The sequence below is a fragment of the Cygnus atratus genome, chromosome 2, assembly GCF_013377495.2.
Source record: "Cygnus atratus isolate AKBS03 ecotype Queensland, Australia chromosome 2, CAtr_DNAZoo_HiC_assembly, whole genome shotgun sequence".
In the NCBI taxonomy this organism is placed as follows: domain Eukaryota; kingdom Metazoa; phylum Chordata; class Aves; order Anseriformes; family Anatidae; genus Cygnus; species Cygnus atratus.
Window position 1 is genome coordinate 125,568,000 of NC_066363.1, and position 23,605 is coordinate 125,591,604.

The 23,605-nt window shown below is 41.3% G+C and overlaps 1 protein-coding gene across 1 annotated transcript in view; it reads right to left on the minus strand.

Moving 5' to 3' along the window:
* Positions 1-1,328: 1,328 nt before the first annotated feature.
* Positions 1,329-23,605, minus strand: part of SLCO5A1 (solute carrier organic anion transporter family member 5A1) — a 73,158-nt gene continuing 50,881 nt past the window's right edge. Inside the window, exons 6-9 of the mRNA XM_035563084.1 lie at positions 11,643-11,802; positions 7,153-7,394; positions 4,236-4,300; positions 1,329-2,149 (exon numbers count right to left, since the gene is read on the minus strand). Of these exons, the coding sequence (XP_035418977.1) occupies positions 1,704-2,149; positions 4,236-4,300; positions 7,153-7,394; positions 11,643-11,802 (913 nt within the window). The 3' untranslated portion in view covers positions 1,329-1,703. The remainder of the gene's footprint in view (positions 2,150-4,235; positions 4,301-7,152; positions 7,395-11,642; positions 11,803-23,605) is intronic.

Sequence of the window (23,605 nt, forward strand, 5' to 3'; positions counted from 1 at the left end):
GCCCATCACTGAGTCCTCTTAAAAGAGTGCTTTTAATTTCCAAAACTTCTAAGACTTTCCCTGTAGGGTAAAATACAGGTTTGACTTCCTGGTGTCCACCTGAAATCATTCTCTGCCCTTTGAGACATCATTAGTACATCAAAAGAAGGGCACTACAAAGCCTCCAGAGTAAGATATGAAATGCTAAGTACATTTGATGAGAAAGTCTCAGCATCTCCAGGGGAGAAAACACACCGCAGTAATTTGGAATAAGCAAAGGCCACTTCATATCCCATGGGTCCGTGCTTACAGACAATTTCTATTCTTAGCTCTCCTCTGGAAGGGTGGAGGAGAGCCATGCTTTGCCTTCATGGAAACCTTTAATTGAATCTGAGGCAAGTTGTCCACATGTGGGACAAACCATACAACTACCACTTCCAGGGCTGTGCCACCAGCCTGCCCCAATGCCAGGCAGCACGAGAGGCAGAAGTGGGGCAGAAACGCTGCTGGTGGGGAGCACAGCACCGCAGAGGTGCCAGCAGTCGAGAGGAAAGCCTCATGCCAGGCACGGTGGCAGCCCGAGTGCTCTCAGCCCCCTTGAAGAGTTTCTCTGCTGCGTCCTGCAGCAAGCGGTGCTGCCTTGGCCCCGGTCCCTGCTGTGAGGGGCCCACCAGGTCCCACACAGCCAGACAGACATGAAACAGGGCCATTAGCTCTCCCTGGAGGTTTCTTCACCAAAGCTGAACTAGACTGGCATGCACTTCTGAAGTGCTGCCAAGCACTTCCTATCAAGCTATAACTGGTTATTTTCTTCTTCGGGAAAAGTATGGATTCGGTGCTAATAACGGCCACTCAAATAACTGCCAATATCATTGCAGAAGTATGCACGCCTGGTCTGGTATGTGCATATGATTCCTACATCTCAGTGTTATTACAAATTAATACTGAAGGTGTTTTTTTTTTCTCCAAGCATTATACTTTCCTAGCCTGTGTACTTTGTGAAGAATGACTGCGTCCTATCAAATGAAAATTAACGTACATTTTGACAGGATAAAGATATTATGTCTCAATATTTGCAAACATTACCTGATGCATAACTTTTGTATGGCTTAACGTGTTATTAACAGTACTTTAAACCTTATGTTCTTTTTTATTTTAATGCTTGTCTGAAAATAGCCCCTTTCAAATTGAGTCGCAATGATGTCTTTAAAATCAAACTTTAAACTTAATTTGCTGCACATACAATTATCCAAGTAAGTTGCATAGTTTAAATAAGTTTAGTTGTGCTTTGTAGCAGAACTCACAGTAATTACTCATCTCTTAAAAATACAGTTTGCAGATGTGAAGCTGATGATACATTTAAGCATTTTTGTGACATCTAGACATCAACAATATGAGTTTTTGTCACTCTTTCACTGACTTTTGCTGTTCATAATACCTCACCCTTACATTGATATTAGATCAGAGCATGGACATTTAATGGACACATCTGAAATAATTACAAACACAATTTTTAAAACTCCATTGTCAGGAAGGGAGAAATAAGAACTTGGGTTGGTTTGAGGTATCCAGCCCTCAGGAACATACTATGGTTGTTTGCATTAAGCTTTGTTGGTTTTATCATGTGTTACATTTAGATTAAAAATAGAAGGCACAGGTGTTTTACAAGGCGCCGTAATTAAGTCAACCAACAAAACTAAACATTACATTACCAAGCCAGGGGTCTATATCTCAGCAGTGACTTCTTCCAATGCATTTTCATTTGAGGAATTTATTGCTTCTGAAAAAGGGCCAGGGTATGTCTGTGCTACGCAGTTCATTCCTTGTGCCACACCAATGTCTCCTCGAGAATTGAAGGTAGGGCAGGATCTAGTCCGTGCATAGTTTTGTTGGAGTCCAGCTTGGCCAACCATCTCACTCACAGTGTTCACCGGCGAAGCCCTCCACCTCTGTCTCTGCAGTTGCTCTTCTTTACACTTAATGGAGTACCAGGCCAGAAAAATAAAAAAGAATCCCACAAATTTGAGAGCAGCGGCCAATCCAAAGTAGACAAAACGAAATGAGGTGACATCGTATTCCCAGCAAGATCCTTGTACACCACAGTCCTGTTGCCAAAGCATGCATGTGGTATCAATAACAGCCCCAAAATAAATTGGAGTGGGAATGTAAGCTGAAATAAAAATAGCGACAGAATTAATATGTGTTAGCGTACAGTGGAAGACCTCTTAAGAAACTATATATCTAAGCCAAACAGGCGTAGGTCAAGAAGTTTTGAGATTTTGACCCTGCTATTCTTACCACCACCACTACCTATCCCACACATGAAATATATCTCACATGTGACAGTGTAAGCAAAGAAGACAAGGCAGCAACACCTTACTATAGTTACCGCTCCAGTCTGCGGTCCCCAGACAGCTCTTCGTGAACTACGTGTCCCGCAAAAGAGACTCCAGTATTGCTCTCAGGAAATAAAATCAGCAGAGGAACAAAACAAGGTTATCTCCAGAGTGTTACTTGTTGAACACCCATTATCCATGAGTTGGGAAGGAGTGGGGGTTGCTGCTTTAGATTAAGGAGAGAAACCCCCCAAAATTGCAAAAAGTTTATCTTCCTGAAGAAAGATGGAAGTGAAAAGACCACGAAAATTTCAAATTTTCTTTTGAAGAGATCTTCCTCAGAAACAGAAGTAAACTTCTAAAGCTGCTACAACTGCAGCCGGACCCTTATATACCCTACTTTCCCTGAAAATATGACACCATTAAGACGAGTCAGAAAGGGCCTGCCTCAGAGACAACCGCTGCCTCACTGACCAGATGCAGCTAGATGGGGTTCCCCTCTTGTTCTCTCTTAGAATAGTCACTGCTTGTTCTATACATGTTTAGCCGTAGCTGAACACCTGGACTACTTGTTAGGCAGGATTTTAGAAGTTCAAGACCTTGTAAGAAATCACTTCATGTAAAACACTTTTAACTTGCTTTCTTTTTGCTTTGAAAAATTTTGAATCATAGAATATCCGAGTTGGAAGGGACCCACAAGGATCATGGAGTCCAACTCCTGGGTCCCCTAAAGGACCACCCAAAAAAAAATCAGACCATGTGTCTGAGAGTGTTGTCCAAATGCTTCTCAAACTCCATCAGGCTTGGTGCTGTGACCACTGCCCTGGGGAGCCTGTCCCAGCGCCCGACCACCCTCTGGGTGCAGAACCTTTCCCTAACACCCAGCCTGACCCTCCCCTGTCCCAGCTCCATGCCGTTCCCTCGGGTCCTGTCGCTGTCCCCAGAGAGCAGAGCTCAGCGCCTGCCCCTCCGCTCCCCTCGTGAGGGAGCTGCCAGCCGCCATGAGGCCTCCCCTCAGCCTGCTCTGCTCTGGGCTGAGCAAACCAAGGGACCTCAGCCGCTCCTCACACATCTTCCCCTCTAGATTCTTTACCCTCCTAGTTGTCCTCCTTTGGACACTCTCTTAACAGTTTTATATCTTTCTTATACTGTGGTGCCCAAAACTGCACACAGTATTTGAAATCAGACATTAGGTAACGTTTGATTCTTATTTTGAAAAAGCAAAGGCCTACTCCTACTTCTGAAAGCAACAAAAATGCGTTTCTAAAACAACAACAAACAAACAAAAAAAACATTTTAAGTGATATATAGTAACTGTATTAAGACATTGAGTAGATTCACATGGTGACAAGTGGTATTTCGTTTTCTTTTCCAAGTAACCCTTGTTTTTGTCCTTGAATATGTAATATCATGTGTGGGAGAGGAGAAATTCTGAAGACATTCTCCTTCTACAAATACTATTTAAAAGACTGATATTGGTTTTGTTGTGTTATCTAACCGGATCAAGAAGTTACCAATAAATGTTTGTCAGAAGAAATCATTAACTTGTCAAAAACTGAATCATTTCATGGGGAAATTGACAAATATCTTCTTTTCTTCTGGAATGATTCTTAAATAAAAATTGAAACTGTAAAAAGAAATCTCTTTCTGGGACAAAAATCTGTTTTGGAAAATCTGAAAAAACAGAAATCTGTTCTGGAAAGTCAGTAATAATAAATAAATATATAGATATATATGAAATACATACTCAACTACAACATTTTCAGGAGCTATTAATTTTAGGTTCCTAATACAATTAGTCAAGCAATTAATGGTGTATTTATGGAATTTTAGTACTTTTATGGTGTATTTAAGCCAAATATGGCAAGCCTTTTGGGAACATTGTGGTTTATGTGGAAGCTTAGTAACTGCAAGACTTACCAAGAGTACGTAATAAAACAAACTGCATTCCTAGTGCAAAGGGCCGTTCCCCATCTTCTACAGACCTAGCAGACAAAAAGAAAACTCCCTTGAAGAAACAGTCGATAACAGATAACCATTGTGGTATGTTGTGCCTTCATCTCCCAGCTTTTTTTTCTGAGCTATAATAAATCCTCGTCTAAATTTCTTCTGTTTAGCTTCTAATATTGTTAATTTTTATTGCTAGAAAAAAAAAAAAAAAACTAACGTCAATCAAAATCTCAATTCTGTTTTAGAATTTTTCTTTACCTATGTAAGGCCTGAAGAATCCGATCCAAAACTATTAAGGAAATTGGAAAATCCATCTAAAATGTTTGTGACTTCTCGTAACAGTTTCCTATTATTTCATCTAACTTCTTGTTTTATTTGCCCTTTTATTTTTCACACGAATTATAATTAGTGGATAGTTAGGCTGCTGAAAGCTGGACTCAGCTTCTGAATTTAACAGATTTCTGTTTGCATAAGCACTTTGGAGATACATTAGGAGAAATATCAGTAGAAACATCCAAACAGCCTGTCTAAACACCGTTCTTTTTCAACACAAGCAATATGAGATTTCTTCCAATAGTTTCAAAGGAAAATGTCAAGATTTCAAAGGACTAAATATAAAGTAGTGATATTCCACAACCATAGCAAACAATTTTAGAAAATAATGGATTTTCTTCTGATTTAAAAACTATTTTTAAATCTTAATCTAGAGGTCTGAAATTAAGATAGGCAGCTTGTAGTGACATTGTAATATAGGACAAAAAACAGGCAGAAAGATTACAGTCAAAGAGGTGCAGCTGAAAGGTCAAGCTTTTCAAGTCAAGCACTTACTCAGGAAATGAGAAATCAGAGAACTAACTTGGGCCACAAATCTTGGATGGACACACTGTGCACAGTATGTGCTTTGAGACAGTTAGCATCACTGTTCCATTGCGGAGGCCATTCTATTTTTTGCTGAACATTACAAAATTTTGCTGAAGATTTCCTTCATGCAGTGTGAGGCTCTCCACAGTACTTGTGTTCATGGTTGTAGTTTACTTTCCGTAATGGCAGTACAATGACAATGTTTTATTACTGTTCCCATTGTGCAGGTGGAAAAGTTGGAGACAGAAGGGATAAGGTCAGAAGTATTCAAATGACAACAGCGCTGTGCACAGAGCAGTTGATGTGCCAGCTCCTGAATGTTTGACATTACAATCCTATCAGTGATTCTTTACCAATTTTGTGGATATTTTGTAAATCAAACTGGAAGACAAACTCTGCTGTGACACAATACACTTTTTTTGCTGTGACACAATACACTTTTTTGTGTGTCAGCAACAGGCTCCTGCATACATAAACCTTAGCCACTTGGGCTGCAAAAATGACAGCAAGAAAGCTTTTATCCTCGCTGAGGATAGGACACAGACACTTGCCAGCAGTTTTCAGAGCCAGGTTGATGGCTGAGCCTAAGGAGAGAACAGCCAGGTTCTCATCTGTCTGATGTTTTTTCTAAGGCTCCATGAGCTACTACAAAGATTTGTGATTATTATTTTTAATAGGGAGCTAACTGTGAGCCGCATCAGAATGTCAATTGTCTTAAAATATCAGGGTGAAGATATAAAGATGACACTACAAGAAGAAAATTCCACGTGGTAGGGAGGAGCATTCTCACAGAAAGAAAAGGCCCTAGGCTGGTTTAAAAAAGCTGAATTTTGAGAAAGATCATATATAAAAACAGGCCAAAAGGCAACTCTATGCAAGCAGTTAATGCAGCTCAAGAGAAGATTTGTAGAGCAAAACAGCTTGTGCTGGAGACCTGATGTCTACACTACATGTATTTCAGGCTTTGCAGGCTTTCTGCTTCAGACAAGCTCTAAAATGATCCCAGAGAGTGAATGCCCATTTGCAGCTGGATCGTTTTGAGTGTGCTTCTGAAGAGCATCTTCCAGCTCATCTCCATCCAGAATGAACTCACTTCATAAACTCTAAGAGCTCTCCAACTTTATAGTTCAAACCAAATCAATACCTTCAAACCATTCTCTTTGGCCTCCTGCTACCAGTAGAACTGATACATACGAGTGTGCTTTTTAAGTCCTATTGAACAACTGAGTTACCTTTTTTTCCCTCTAATTCTTCCTGCTGTTCTTTAACAATGGCATTATACAAATACAAATTTGTTTTAGTAATTGACCATATTCTGTTTCTTCAGCTCAACTTTCTTTAAAAATGACTGAAGTTCATGTACAGAGGTTGCATTTTAAATGGGCAAAGATGTTATAGGGAGTGGTAATGTTTATCAGACCAGATGCCAGAGCTGGGAAGAGCCAAATCAAAAGCCTGAACATTTTTCTTTGAATGGACAAATAAATGACACTACCTTTCCCTACAAAGACCACTTTGTTCTCTACCCTTATATGACCACGGTGACAACACTACTACAGTACAGCACTTCAAAGTTCAAAATTATTAGGAAGAAAAAGAGGAAGATTCAAAAACAGGCATGTGGCAGAAACTAACAATTTAAAGAAACAGAAAAGGATCAGTTTAAAACTTCCTCTCATTTGAACTATGAATGATTCAAATATTACCTTTTTTCAATTGCATTTTAAAATCCAAACCATTGTTCTAAGAAGGCTGAAAATTTCTTTAAGAGTTGTACTTTTCTTATGTTACGTTTTTATTTGTTCTCTCTTTATATTGTCTGGAAATCCCTGGACATTTGTTTCCTAAAGTGCATTATCATGTTACATATTCTAAATGCAAGCAAGTTTCACCCTATCCATTTCACCCCTGTTCTCTTCTCTTTGTAAGGATACATAAGCTTGAAGGAGTTAGGCTGCATTGCTCCAGCCTCTCTGACACAGACACTGGTGAGAGCAGGCACAGCAAAAATACACTGAGCTCCTACCTGAGTGTCACTATGATTGCTGACGGCTGGGCACACGCTGTTATAAGGGTCACTATGAAAAGAAATATCAGGAATGGGATGAGCGTGTTGCAGGTTCGATCGCACTTCCCAGAAACAGCATAGCCATTTTCATTCAGGTAGGTTTTGACGATAACCAGTCTGAGCTGACTGCGCTGGCCCACTGTCGGTGGGGTGATAACCTGGCGGCTTTGGACACAGGCACATTCTGTGTAATTTCTTACCTGGGAAAGGGAAACAAAGAACATTTCCACCTGAAAAACTTGTAGAAGAAAAACATTACACAGGAACGTGGTATGTCCCATGCAGTCTTCTCATCTTCTCCATCTTCTGCCTCTAACATTATTACTCCAGGTACAACCAAGGCTGCCACTCCAAGGGTTTTCAAAGGCAGCCCAAACTTCCCATGATAGGACTGCCATCGCTTATGACTCTCACCATTTAGGCTGACTGTTATATTAAAAAAAAAAAAATATCTGGGACATTTTCGGAAAATTCTGCCAAAAACATTGAATCATTTCTGACAGGGAGACTGGAGGAAAAGAATGTTTCTATTTTTTTTTACCAAAACTGTGAGGAAACACTCTTTAAGCAGTACTGACAATGCCATATTCTGGAATTTGGCAGGCTGTCAGCCTTCATCTTCAAGAGGTGTCTTCTGCTATCTCAATGGAAACCTACCAGACTCTGCTAAAGAACAAAAAGCTGCACTGCACACTTGGTGCCCAGAAACTTTCAGCTGGATGTAGATATGGATGGGATGTAGACAGGAGCAAAAACAGAGAACAAGGGACTTAAACAGTGACACTGGAGGAAATGAGGGATTCCTGACTGGGCAAAGAGGCTGAAATTAGGATGAAAAGATTGTGTAGCAAACTGGCATTTCACAGGCAAAGGGGACTGTGATCTGAGCAAGGTGAGGAAAAGCTGTGTCAGAAATAGCCTCCCATCATATTTATTCTACTACTGTTTTCTAATGGCAAAGGGGTGTGCAGTAGATGAGAATATTCCAGTGTTAGAGAAGAAACAGATCAGGGCCAGTGTGATGTTAGAGAAAGGAACTTCTGGCTTTTATGTTCACGTTCATAAAATGTAGGACCACATGTGCACAAAAGCTACATTACAAGACCATCTTAATATTGCAAATTTAAGCACTCAGACATCAGGAAATATCCAAATTAGGGTTGCCTGTCAACTTTAATTTATGCCTATGTATGCAGTTGTGTTATAACATTGCTGTACATTCTTTTTCCATGGGATTTAGCTGAATTTCTTAATGAGTATTTATCCAGTAGTTTACCTCCAATTTTTAAAATGTGGCTTCAAGTATTTTTTCCTCACACTAATCATGTTCCACTACAAAGACAGAATGGCTCATATTTCATACAGATTTTTCTATCACGCTCATCATTATAGCTTAACATTTTCAAAAAGGTGTAATTTATCTTCAAAACAGTTATGAGGCACTGAAGTTGTTATCCCTATTTTGCAGATCAAAAGTTTTGGAAATGTGGGTGGCAAATTTGAGACAACCATGATCCCTTTTTTTTTCAGAATATTTTTCATTATATTCACAGCTTTTTCTGCCTAAACAGAACTCTTTCTGCCTTCAGTTACAGATTTAGGCACTCACTGCTTCTGCAAATGACACTTATGTTTATTGCTCATGTCCATTATCCAGAATATGAAGAATACTAAATTAATGGGCCATTGGGAAAAGTTTGGTTTAAATGACCAGCCCAGTAGTGTTTAGGAATAGAAGCAATGACAGAATTCAGTTTCCCAAGGCAGCACTCCATTGTCTAATATCACAAGTATTTGCTTTCTTCCTACAGTCCTCACCTTAATCTTATTGCTTCAAAACAGGCACCCTACAGAAAATCTTGCTTCATCAGCAGAGGAAACAAGTCTGTGCACTAAATGAGACAGAGGTCTTATGCAACTCTGTAGTGGGTTTATGTGGCAAGGTTTTGGTAGCAGGGGGCCGTAGGAGTGGCTTCTGTGAGAAGGATCTAGAAGCTGCCCCATGTTTGGTAAGGGCCCCACTGCTGACCAGAGCTGAGCCAATAAGTGATGTTGTTTTGCGCCTCTGTGAGAGCATATTTAAGACAGGGGAAAAAAAAAAAACGCTGCACCACACAGCAGCGGGGAGAGTGACAGGAGTGAGAAACAGCCTTGCAGGCGCCAAGGTCAGTGAAGAAGGAGGGGGAGAGGTGCTCCAGGCACTGGAGCAGAAGTCCCCTGCAGTCTGTGGTGAGGACCATGGTGAAGCAGGCTGTCCCCCTGCAGCCCATGGAGTACCACGGTGGAGCAGGGTTCCACGCTGCAGCCCGTGGAGGAGACCACGGTGGAGCAGGTAGACCTGCACTGACGGAGGCTGCGGCCTGTGGAAGACCCCTGCCAGAGTAGATACCGGGACGGACCTGTAGCCTGTGGAGAGGAGACCACGCAGGAGCAGGTGACCTGGCAGGAGCTGCTGCCCATGGGGGACCCAGGTTGGAGCAGTTTGCTCCTGAGGGATGGACCCCGTGGTACGGACCCATATCTGGAGCAGTTCTTGAAGAGCTGCTGCCTGTGGGCAGCCCACGCCAGATCTGTTCAGCAAGGACTGCATCCCGTGGGAGGGACCCCACAGCACAGGGGACGAGAGTGACCGAGAAGGAGCGGCGGAGAAGAAGCGCTATAGACTGACCATAACCCCCATTCCCCCGTTTCCCTGTGCCGTTCAGGGGGAGGAGGTGAAAGAGGGTGGATGGGGGGGAAGGTACTTCTGGTTTCTTTCCTTTGTTTCTCACTTCTCTATCTTCTTAGTAATAGGTAATAAATCTTACTGTCTCCCTATGCTGAGTCTGTTTTGCCTGTCACGATAATTACTGCGCGATCTCCTCGTCCTTATCTCAAACCTTGAGCCCCTTTCATCGTATTTTCTCCCTGTTCCTCTCTGAGGAGGGGGAGTGAAAGAGCGGTTGTGGTGGAGCTCGGCTGCCCACTTGAGTAAAACCACCACAAACTGAAATGCTAGAGTACAGGAATGTGTGCATTACCAGTTCTGAACTGCATCTAGGCATCCTTTCTCCTGCTTTCAATTTATAAGTGGTTTATTTTGAAAATACTATATGCTATAAGCTTAAATCCAAATGTTATACACTATCAGCATTTTATGTGTTATAGAGTGACTCAAACTTACATTTGTTGTTTCCAAAAGTACCTTAATCAAGAAGTGTATTTTCCTGTTCATTCTCTTCACCTTTAGCTACCGAATTAAAACTTCAGGCCATGAAGGATCTTTTTTTAAACCATAGTAGGAAATAGCATGCTTCAAAATTTGTACTGAAGAGTGCATAACTACCAAAGTACCTCCTACTAAATGAATTATTAGTGCCAGTTTGATATCAGGCGAAATGTAGCCAAGATCAAACCTGTGTCTCAGTGCAGTAAAGCAAAAATAAGATTTATATAGACACTGAAAGTTAACCACAGGTTAACATTAAAGGTTCACATTGCAGGCTTTTAAAGCAATTTTCTACTAAAAACAGATAGATACTTTAAAAAATATATAAAGGAAACTAGTCTGTTCCAAGTTGAATCTATGTAGGAACCTTCATTTATGGAATGAATATCCATTCAAACTGAATGGATCCAGTCAAACCTGATAAAGGGCAGCGCTGGAACCACCATCCTCCAGTTCACATGCTGGCTCACAACTGCAAATCAGGAGACTGATACATTATAAATAAGCTTTCTGGTAAGTACAATTAAGTCCTTAGAAAATCAATGTTTACATTACTTCCTGTCTTTCTGAATGATTTTTTAAGACAGTTCTGTAACAGAAGAATTTAAGAGTTTGCATTTGTATGAAACGAGCATAACCATACTGCTCTGTTGCTTGTAAGGTCAGATTGTATCTTTCAATGTTATCTTGTGCCCACTTCAGGAAACTGCCAAATTTCCATGGTGTGATTTCACCAGCAGGATGCCTTTCCCCAGTCCAGAAGACAGGAAGATCGGGCTGTAACAGGCAATGTATTTCTAAGAAGGAAATGGATTATTAACATATTTTAATTTCTGGTTACTTGAATTTAAATATAATCACTTAGCCTGGAAGAGGTCTCAAGAAGGACATGAGAATGGCAAAGTTATTTTACAAGAGCAGAATAAACAGGCAGTCTTTATTTATGACAAGATTGGCACAAACACCAATGGCTTTAAACAGGCCATAATTAAATTTAAACTGGAGTTTAAAACATTTCCAACTACCTGAAGAGTTGAGTTCTTCCTTCCATTCAAAGAGGGAACAACAACAAAAATACCAACTGCTCTTAAAAGTAACATCAAGGAACTCGTGAAAAGACTGTATGCTTCGAAAGGGGGGATGTTTGCTCTAGAAACAGAGCGGTCTTTCATCTGCTCCAGGCCTGAGGGGCTACTCGCTATTTGTAGGTTGTATGTGGATGGGTGGGTGAAGGACTTACCCCTGTGCTATGGTTTCCACCATTGATGCAGCCAGCTAGGCAAGGATTAAAATATGTTATTCCATCTGATCCACAGACAGGCTCGTACTCATGAATCTTACATCCGCAGTTCACGTTACAGCTCCCAGTCAGATTCCTGTGGGCCATGGCAAGAGTGGGACTGAAGAAAGGAAAAAGAGCATGATAGTAGGGCAAGAACCAGCATCCTGCTATTCAGATGGAGAAAGTATCCTAGCCATTAACTCTGGAACTAGCACTTGATCATTAATGAAAGGCTGCATTAACTCTGGGTCACGTACATGATTTAAACAATATAGAAGAATGCCCCAGACATCTCTGCCATCAACTGAAAACACAATACAAAAATAATCCCAAAGTATAAAACTTTTATGTTTTTGCGTGGGTAAGAGTTGTATCTTTTTCCTGATTTTTCTTTTAGAGTTAAGATGCCACTACTTTGTGTGCCCACCATAATCTGCAGCAATTTGCTGTTGATTACTAATTAAGGCCCCATAAGCGAGATATAAGCATTATATGAACTAAGAGGAATCTCTTCCCGCATACTAACAACTGTTCAGAAAATGTAATGCTTGCATTACTGATACATGTATCAGTAATATAAAACACAGAAATCGCTCTAAATCTGGAGGAGTACTGTGTTTTACTAAATGTCTGTAAAAGAACCACTACTCCACCTCCTTGGATTTTTTCCCAATATCCTGCCAAAGACCAACTTTCTAAGTCCTCCCGTAAAGGGTTTGGTTGTATGCTCAGAACCACTGAGTTCTCACGTGCGGCTCATGGCTGGAATGGAGATTTATCCCCCCCCCCCCCGTGGCTCTGCTTTACCAGTTGTACCACTGTGGCTCAATCCAGACATGGCAAAGGCCTCAGTAATGGTAGATTCCATATCTGTAAGATCATAGACTCTTCATCAGAACGAGATGGAAAAAAAACCTCACTGATGAAATGCTTCTCTTTGCTTCTTGTAGAAAGAAATCAGCTCTGCTTACAACTGACTGCAGGCTGTCACAGTCAGAAGTTTTGACTCAGGCTGATGAAGATGGACAGTAACCAACTCACCCAGCTGCTGCCTTGCCTACCACATCACTTCAGTCCTGCCTAAAACAACTCTCAGGTCATTTGTAAACCACCAGCTCTAGGCACAAGCACTGAAAGAGTCACCCAGTTACACCCTGCCCCAAAACAAAGACCAGGGTAACACTGGACTTTTAGCATTCCTGGATATAGTGAGGGCTTGGAGTACAAAGCAAAGGAGGAAAAGCATTAGCAGACACAGACTCAACCTCACTGAAAGAAAATACTAAAACCACCTACATAACTGTATATACAAATTCCGGTCATAGACTAATGAAGTTAAAATAAAAGTTAAAGAAAGATAAAATGGATGCTAGTTTGTTTCCTCCCATGTTAAAAACAGACTGGCACAACTGGGCCCAGCGTAAATAGAGCTGGTATCAGAGGGAGTAAGGTGTCCAGTCTGTATTATCTAGAACCTCCTTATTAATGAGGAAATATATGAGGTGATGATCAAACTGTATGTTTCTGTCAAATAATTGTTTTGAAAAGCCATTTACTTTTAGTAAGTAAATTTACTTACTGAAAGTATTACTCCTGCATAACCAGAGGGTTGGAAGGTATCTCAACGTACAGACACAAATTATTACCTTTCATCCGTACTATTACTGAACATACTAGCTCAAGTACCAAAAGGAAAATAACTAATCTGCTTAGATATATATGCAGACACACCATGAAGTGCAAGTTATTTTCTGCTGTCATTATGCAGCCAAAATATAACAGGCACGAACTTTTAAATAGACTGTATTATATTTATACCTATTTTTACTACACTTACCATGCTCTCCGTCTTGTTTCAGGTTGCTAAATTAATTTAAGAAGTGGAAAAGCAAGCATCTGCAGGGTGGTTTATTGCTGATTCAATTTTCTGCGTCTCATTTGGAATTTCATCTGGTTTCAAAATACTGCCAGCAACATGAAGGCATTAAGGCAGTGGAAAAGTTACCTGAATGATCTTATTCATACCAATCTATTTTCAAATGACAGCCTTGGCTGAGGCTGGGGAGCCTACCTTTTATTTCCTAAATACATTTCTGTTTAATGAAATCAAGGTTCCAGAATTCTGCACCCGCACTCCCTCTTCACTGCACAAGGCTATTCAAAACAAATGAGAACTGAAAAGCACCTGATACTGGTTTTCACTTGAAGCCTTCCTTGTTATTGAGGAAAACCATGATTTTATTATGCTTTCAGAAACTGCAAACTGTAGTTTCCTGTGATGCTTAAACAGCACTTTTTTCTGGTGTTTACTGTTTAGCGCGCATCTTACCTTCTATCTCAGCTGTCCTCTAGGCCTGTAAATGCTATTTGGGGCCTCAAAGTACCCAAATATTATGCACTGTGATATTTGCAAAACCTAAGCCCTTCTGAAGACAGAGGGCCAGTCTCAAATCACTTACTTCAGGGACTGTAGTTTGTATTATCTAAACCTGGAAGGTTTTAGTCCATCCAGGTACCAAAGGCAGAAAGGCAGGTTCTCTAAAGAATGAGGACAGCTGACACTTCTGAAGATCTCCAAAAATTCAGAACATGGAAATGAGGCAACATAGCTGGCTCCCTGGCTGCTCTGCAAGGGAAGGTGAACTGGGAGTGAGACTGGCGGCAAGAGCAGATCAGAATTGGGTCCAGAGTCAGAGACGAGACAGACTCAGCCCAGTGATCACACAGCAAACCCAAAAAATTCAGGGCAGGCTCCCACTTCCAGCTTTCTTCACAATGGCTCTTCTCAGTGATGGGGCTGAACCTGGACTCAGCCGGCTGAACTCCGTAATTCAGGTGTCCAAACTCCCACACACAAGTGGGGGAAAGCGCCCCATGCCCTGATATTTTATGGGAATATGGGTGCTCACTGACAACAGCTCAGTGAGTTCCTACACACAGAGCAAAAAGCTGCCCCTTTGTGCTGATAGCATTCTCCAGTTACACTGTACTTCATGGACTTGTAACAGATAATACTCCTCTGAGATAGAGGAGGAAGCTTCCTCTTCTTCATCAACTCTGTCATTAACAGAGGTGGGAACATTGGGGTTCAAGGGCCTCCCCAACTTGAAGGGGTTCACACTTCCTGATATTATTTTTATCAGCAAGCTCCAAAATGGAGTCTCTTTCCATCCCTCCTGCTGAAACTGAACCTGATCTTAATCCTGTTCATGTCTCCTCATCAGTGACTCTTTACTGCCATCTCTATAAGCAAAACCTAGAGCAGGGACCAAGATCCAAAGTCACTTCTTCCAAAGGAAAACTCCTTTCAGCAGGTTTTAAAATCAGATTCTTTGCTGGCTTACTCTTTCTTCTTCTTCTGTATCTCTATCTGTTCATCTTTTTTTTTTTTTTTCTTCTCCCTCTTCCCCTGTATCCATTGCTGTAAAATAGCTTCAATCCCACAAAATGGAGGGCAGCCCTGTGTCGGAAGACTGAACTATGCAATAATTACGGTGCTCTTGTGGACATCAGGAGTTCAGGGTCAGATTTCCTTTAACTAAATTGCTGGTTAGAGGCTACCAAGCAGAAGGTGAACAACTCGCCTCCTTTTGTAGCAATGAATTTTCTGACTTCCTAGCAAAAACAGTCAGTCCCCATCTTCTCCACAATAACTGTTCAACACAGTGGCCAATGCTTATCAAATTGGTATCATTAGAAAAAACACATCCATCCCTTCTGGATTTAGAATTATTTCAAATGCGTCCATCCCATCTTTGAATCGCAGCAACTTAAACATCGGCACCTCCTTGCCTCAGATCATAAAATGTATAAGAACCTGTGCTTGAGCACTTGGAGAACTCTGGCCAAGATACAAACCATGGCTTATTTTACTGCAGTAGTCCTCAACAAAACATAACTGTACAAATCTCTGAGATTTAAGAGTTTTTGTGTAAGAGCCAGCACTTTCATCGGCATAGTTCTGGGACTCTTCAAATCCAGAGCTCTTGGTATCTGAACAGTGAAGAAAGCTGGTGCTTTGGGAATGCAGTTTTGGATATTTTTCAGTCATGGGTTTTATCACAGAAATGGTACCAGAACCCTTCGCTGTGGTATTAACTTATTTTGAAAGGTTACTCTGAATACTCCGTGTGCCATGTTTCCCCCATGTTTAGAGCTGCAGGATGCCACAGCTCACAGCTACAGTCACCCTGGCCTTGATCCACAGTTTCTGGATCCTCTCTCAGGATGCTGGCTCTGTTTAGCTCCATAACACAGGGCTGTCACTCCTTCCTCTTCCTGGCTGATATATTTAAACTGGCTGACCTTTTCTTCAAAACTGGAAGCTAAGAGTGTCCTCCATTACATCATTTATCCAGTAGTCTACTAAGAAGATAGGAAAACCCGATTTCCAATGAATATTGAAGTAATCCCTACAAGGTTGAACATGATGAAGAGAGGCTGCAGGAGTGAGACTTGAAGGCTTTTCCCATGGACTAGAATATATATATGAAAATCCCCAACCCCTGGAATATGAAAATCCCCAACCCCAGGAGATGCATGTAACCTTCATCTTCTTACATCTGCGTGGAGAATGGAGCCACAGGCACCACCCTACATCTTCCTGTGGTTAGTGTGCAGTCCAGTCCTGAAGACGTGAATTTCTGAGAACAAATGACAGTTTGGCTCCTTGAGAATCCACAAAAACAGATAGATTGTAGGTGTGAGCTAGGTACTGAGATCCATTAGGGCATGGGTATTTGCACGTGCACCATAAACAAAAATCTTGCCCTGGGAATTATGTTGGTATGCACAGCATCTCCACAGCCGGCACTGCAGCGTAATATTGAATTAACTGTGCTGCCTTGTTTGCCCTGCTCTCAGTACTGCTCAGTGGTGCCACAGAGAGGCCACTGCCATTCCGAGCTTGCTCAAGTGGCTGCTCTAAACAGATCAGCAGGCATCTCGGGAATGTTGGCACCCCCTCAGCCAGGCTGTTTTCATGGCTGCATCCCCGAGATGCTGTGCGCATGCTCACAGACTGGCACCGTTTTGGAGCCCTGTGAGGGCTGCTGTTTGCTCACCTTCACATCTGCACCACTCAAGCAGAACTGCTGTAAAGGTAAACAGCAAGCATCAGACGTATTGTTTCCCAGCAACCCCACGGATGATAATGGATGTTCTGCTCCCACCTTCTACACCCGAATAGCTCAGAGACTTGGCTGAGGAGCCACTCTACATACAACGCCTGTCATCCATGTCATCTGTCACCTCACCTCCCATTATTAGTGACACTAAGCATTATAACTGCTGCTCGGTGGCTTCCACTTGACTCATTTTTAATGTATTTATACACCACTATTTGCTTTTGCTGAATATGCTTGTCCTTCCAGCTGTGCACTTTTGCAGCTGATCAAATGTTACTAAGTAGCTCTTAAATATTTATTGACTTGTCTACTGATCACACAAATCAGGTTCACAAATTTAGCTCTTGGAGCTACTTTGCACTTTATGGTCTAGTTGGATGCTAACCAAAGCCTTTTCTTTCTTGTACCATAAACAAACAAGGTACAGTTTTAGAAACAAGTTGCAGCCTGAGCAGGAAATTAAATATCCAGGACTGATATTGGTTCTGTTGCCTTCTCAGCTATCAGCTGAAACCTGTCTCATTATATAATGTTGGATTTCAGAAGGCGATATGCAGTAACATGCCGTAGACCGCCATGCGGGCTTTTCCAGTAATCTCTCAACAGAACCTTCTCTCTGATGGAAAACACCCAAATCACCAAAACATTTCTCGGGAACATACTGATTTCAGCAACGATGTGACAGACATTTTTCACAGAAACAAGAGAGGCAGCATTTTTGGAGTTTCACAAGCTCCTTGGCAGCTTGCTGAGCTGGATGTCCCAGATGATAAATATCTGGGAAAAGCAGGGGTTCCCTGCCTGCCCCGGGGCCCTCATGAGGATGCCCTGGCTTCCAGCAGGGCTCCGTCACCCTGCACATGCACAGAATGGGGGCATCTCAGGCTGCTGGGAAAGGCCCAGCTCAGGTTCCCCTCTCCAGCCTTTCCCATCCTGTGAAATGCATTCTTCTGGCCTCTTACCCCTCCTTCACATCAAAGCCTTCTCAGCAGTAGATGGGTTTGGGGCAGCTTTCTGGTACCTTACGTAGCCAACTTGAGCTGCACTGCTGAATATTACCATGACATGCAGGTTAGGAAATCAGCTGAAGAATGAAAGTGAATGAAATCAGCCATGGAAATAGTTAGAAGTATGAAACTGGAAACTGAACTGTGACCACTCTGAAAATTTACTCTTAGGGACATTTTTGTTTTGTTTGGAAGAAGCCTTACATTCGCAGATATTCAAAGCAAATATGCTCAAATGAATAACAAGCTACAAATGAATGCAAGCTGTGTGTCTCCGGCTTTCATAACTTCTTGTACCTCAGCAAATCGCTGTATGGTTTATTACGGGTATTTGTTTGCTTTTTTGTTGTTGTTTAGAGCAAATGCCATACACACAAAGAGATTTTTTTTTATCTTCTCTAGAACATGTAATAGACAAAATTACCCATTAGCTCTGTTTCCAAAAGCTCGTCATCAGGCATTTTTAAGAGGTTCATGTTTTCATCTGTATTACTTTCAGTCTTCGGCCATTGCTCATTCCTCTTTTAATGATGGGAAACTAGTGAAGGACTACAGATGCCAAGGACATGAAATCACATATGTATGTAACCCCATTTTCATCATGTATGACCTACTATATAGCACATTTTATAACACATTTCTGTGAATGCTTCTCACAGTAGTAGATCATTTTTTTCTTGAAGGTGTATATTTTTCTAGTACTAAGCCAAACCAAAGAACTGTAATCCTGTCTTCTAACACTGGAAAGCTGCCTACTTTCCCCAAAAGAAAACAGCAGTAAACCCTGAGTTACTGCACTGCACAGCACAGTTACCTGCATTGGTCAGAAAAAGCAGGATTTATACACTGGAGCTAGTTAAGTCCTGCTCATAAGGTGGGCTACCGGAAAAGCAGCTTGGTTTCAATGCACCTACTGCTGTAGACACACAGGATGTGTGAAAAACAGCTGCCCTGCTTATTTCAGCAGAATGGATGCTATCAACTTGCAGTGAGGCTTCATGAGCTGCCAGAGACATCTATCATGGGGTGAGGCACCTGTGCACACACAGAAACAGAGACCAGCCCCAAATGACAGCATTTCCTGAACTATTCTTTCAATCGTAAGCAATGATTCTGCTCATTTCATTAAGAAGCTTTAACTGCAGGTTTGCTAAACATGCATACTGGGACAAAACCCAGAATCCCATCTGGCAAATTGCATTTGTTCCCTTCTGAGGGAGACTGTTCTGTGTCTCCATGACACAATGCTGGTAAAGATAATAAAGAGAAGACCTTTCCTAGATGTGACTGATGATAAAAGGGACTCTAGTTCTTAACACTTTGTCTAAACTCTGTTATCCTCTCCAACTATTGTTCTGTGGAAGACTTGTGGTTTAGGAATAAAGTAAGAAAAGGGAAAGCATAAGGCAGGATATATTGCCTGGAGTCTTCAGATCTGTGACCTGTTATTTCAGGTATCCAGGCTTGGACTGAAACCTCACTGTGCTGGCAGTCTATGCACAGATACTAAAAAAGAGGTGGACCCTTTTCCACGAGGCTGTAATCTAAATTACATGAGGTTAAACAAAACAATGCCTGACTATATTTTGGTAACATCTAAACAAAGAATTGGTTCACACATGTTTTTATTAATATCTATTTAGATTGCTGTAGTAACCTACACTACCGAACACCAAGGAAACACAAAGAAAAGAAAACCCATCACCTCACCACACAATTTCTCTAATGTTAATATTGGACTGTATGATAAAAAATGTTATCTTAACTTGATGGTAATATTTTTGGTTTGGCGTTGAACCTTTAAGACCAAGGACATTCTGGATCTGCAGCCTCCTCGTTGGCAAGCAGTTGGAATCACAGCAATGATGCAATTTTTGTGTAGCTGTCAAACAAGGGACCCTCTCACTGTGCTAGCTAGATTCCTTCTTTGTTGTTATTGTTCTGATCCAATTAGTCACTGCTTCCAAAATTATGAGATCTGATTGGACTGAAAGAGATACAAGGGTAATAGAAACCTATACTGGCAGCACAAGAGGAAGAAATTTTTTGTTGTTAAGTGCCTCAGTAACTCAATTACATGTTTTAACCAAACTTTAATTACACCAAAACAACAGAAAGCAATCAGAAAGGGCCTGTTTTGATTCATTACATGCCAGAAATATGAGAGAGGGAATTAACTAATCCCGGAACCTGTCATTATGAGTAAGCTTCCTGGGAGTCTGTTTTAGTTACCTGATATCACAAAACATAGAAAAGACAGGTCTACAAACCACCAAAGTAGCTACTCTCTGCAATTTCCCCTTTATTCAACAGTGGTGAGACCACACCTGAGATGCTGTGTCCAGGTCTGGGCTCCACTGTACAGGAGAGACATGAAGCTTCTGGAGAGAGTCCAGTGAAGGGCCACTACGGTGATGAAGGGCCTGGAGCACCTCTCCTGTGAGGAGAGGCTGAGAGCTGGGACTGCTCAGCCTGCAGGAGAGGAGGCTCGGGGGGATCTCATCAATTTGTAAAAATATCTGAAGGGTGTGTGCAAAGAGGACAGAGACAGACTCTTTTTCAAGGTGACAAGTGACAGGGCAAGAGGCAATGGGCACAAACTGGAGCACAGGAGGTTCCCTCTGGACATCAGGAAGCACTTCTTCACTGTGCGGGTGACAGAGCAGTGGCACAGGTTGCTCAGAGAGGCTGTGGAGTCTCCTCCTTGGAGGCCACCTAGTCCTCGGCAACCTGCTCTAGGTGGTCCTGCATGAGCAAGGGGTAGGACCAAGTGACCTCCGGAGGTCCTTTCAACCTCAATCATTCTGTGATTATGTGATTCTTTTTGGATTCTCTCTAATTAATTTTTAAGAAATACCAACATAGATTTGAATAATGCTAGGAGCCTTAGAAAGGCCTGCTTTATCTGGACTACGTATCATTGCACTGGTCTGCAAAATATAATCCCCCAGATTTCACAGCACGTCCCTCTGAAGGGCTAGGTGTTGTTGGCAGGCTGAGCTGTGGGATAGGAAGACCTGAAGAAAGTTCTCAGTTGGATGTCAGAAACACATTTTCTGCTCTTTCATTAATTGCTTCCTAAAAAGAGTGGAAACACACTAAAGACAGACTACTGTCAGTCACATATTTCTTGTTCCTGCTTTCCTCACTGAAGTGCTAAAACGTTCAATTTCCTCATGAAGAATTTTTAAAGCTTCAGATGAGGTAGAGGATATGAGATGCACACCACCAAATGACTTCCATCAAAAGTTCTCAGTACTCTGCAGGATGCCAGCCTGAAACACCGACTTACTGCTGACGTTTAGCAATTGCAGATTAAGAAATCTGCTATAACTACTGAGGTTGAAATTGAAATTTATTGCACTGTGATATCACTTGCACTTTTTCAATAAGTTGCTCGTTGGGGCAAGTTCTGAGCGTTTGGCTCACATCAGAGTCTCAGTGGCTGCACATCAGAGGGACGCTTGAACTTGTTGAAAGCACTGCATGCTGTTTTTCTTCAATTTTGCTCTTTAATGCACTTTTATGCTCCTATATTAAGGTACAAATCTTCACTTTCTTCTGCCTACACTGTCGCCCAGTGTAGGGGCTGCAAGAAGACAATTTGCTGATTCAGGGCTTCCTATCTGGGTGCTAGTTATGATGCAAGAGAAGGGATGCCAAACAGCAGTTTGACATAAAGCTCTCTATACTGTGTTCAATATCAAACATGCCTTTAGAGGCAAGGCTGGGGAACTGAAAAACAGGCTCTGAAATGCTGAAATGTATAATATAGGGGTGTCCTTGACCTTCTTGATAACAGAGCTGCTGATAAAGCACCAACAATGGAAAAACTGCTTGTGCCCAACAAAAACAGCAGAGAATCCTTGCATGTAGAAATGTATTCTAATCTGTGTGTGACTCCAGGTCCCATCCATTTCCCTTCAGCTGGTACAGTCAAAAAAATACGTAGTTATGAAGCATACTGAATCATAATGAATCATTACCTACATTGCTCAGTGCTTATTTGCACGTATTTCTATGCTAACTAAAACCCAGCTTGTCCATCTCTTATGTGCTGGCTTATGTCTCAGCTCGCCAAAGGAAAAGAGCTACTTTTTTCAATGTAAGAGCAAAGAAAGGTAGAACTGAACATACAAATCCAGAGAAAAATCAAGAAAAGAGAATCTCCCCTACAGTATGTCTACACTGCTCAATGCAGCTGAGATCTCCAGGCTGCTGCCAGCACAGGTACCTCAGACAACAGACCTGACATAGCCATGCTAAGGTAGAGCACTGTGCAAGACAATTTACTCTGAACCAAACAGCTGTAGTGCTTCTTGTATCTGATCTGGTATGTTGAACTGGCTTTGATGTCCGTACACTGTGCTGTCTGCAGTGAATGAAGAACATGTTTTATTAAACCTCAGAATGAAAGCATGCTTTTTTTGTTGCAAGAACAATTACATTCTTTGATGTCTGAGCAGAAGAGCTCCTTACCAAGTAAATTTGAAGCTATCAAATGATTGACCATGACGAATAAAAGAATTTTTACCATGTCATATTTTCAAGATGAATTTGTGAGTAGTAGTGCTTCTTTATTACCATTTTTTATCAGCTGATTTGATCACTGCACTAATAAAAAGTCATATAGCACTGAGGCTGCAATCTCCTGAACCCTGATTTATCACATGCTGGTTATTCTCAATTTCTGATGACATTACTGCCTAAGCAAACCAATTTTTATACTGATTTCAAAGACTTGATATACCTCAATATTTCACCAAATTCTGCCATTACTATGTCTCATCTCTTGTAAGTAAGAAGAATTAGATGAAGATGTAAAAGAACTAACGCTACTGCACTTTCAGAACAGGTGTGGATAGACTCGTCTTTCAATTCATGCATTTACTGCAAATACTATTTACCACAAAAATGAATTAGATACTCTTACAATTCTAATGTGAGTGTTCACATACCAATAGTTTGCCTTGACTTCAATTTTGGAATAGATTTAAATTTAAAAAACACTTTTTCACAGGCAGAGAACTACAACCTTCTCATTAGTCAGACAGGTACATTCTCACTCACTGCACAGTTCAGTTCATTGCTATCTGAAGTTTATATTTTATTTCCTAATAATTTTCATTTCTTCATCTACCCCTGCAGTCTTTCAACAAACATCACCAGAAGATGGACAATTAAACTGTCCTACCCACCTTCCATCCCCATTTTCTCCTTTTTCAGCTCACTACGCTCAGATCAGGATTTACTGACCATGCTACTCCACTCCACAGTTAGCCCATTGGCACTGAGATTTAACTCTAGGTATTAAGAACAAAAAGAATCATACAAGCTTTCCACCAGCTCAAGCCCTTCAGTTGCTGGTTTTCCTTGCTCTAGAATTAGGGTTTGACAGCAACTTAGTAACACACACAACATGCAATGCAATATGTTCTCTATGAAAAGTGTCTATTTTCTCCCTCCCTTGTTTCCTATTCTTCCTCTTTGTTTTTCATTTGGCTTGCTCACTGCCCCAATGTAGTTTTTTCCTCATTTGATCATCCTTTTTCCTGCTCCACAATTCTTCTACAGTTTCTTCCAAAACTCAAGATGTTAAGCTGAGCCTTAAAACCAAGATATTGAAATATCTTTGATACCCATCAACTAGCCATAAAAAAGAGGCAGACATTGTCTCAGATGTAGAAGCAAAGTGAAAAATAATGATTCAGATAAGTTTGCACTCATCTGAAGAAAGCAATTTTGTGGAAAAGTTAATGTATTTTATAAGAAAAAAAAATAAAAGCTC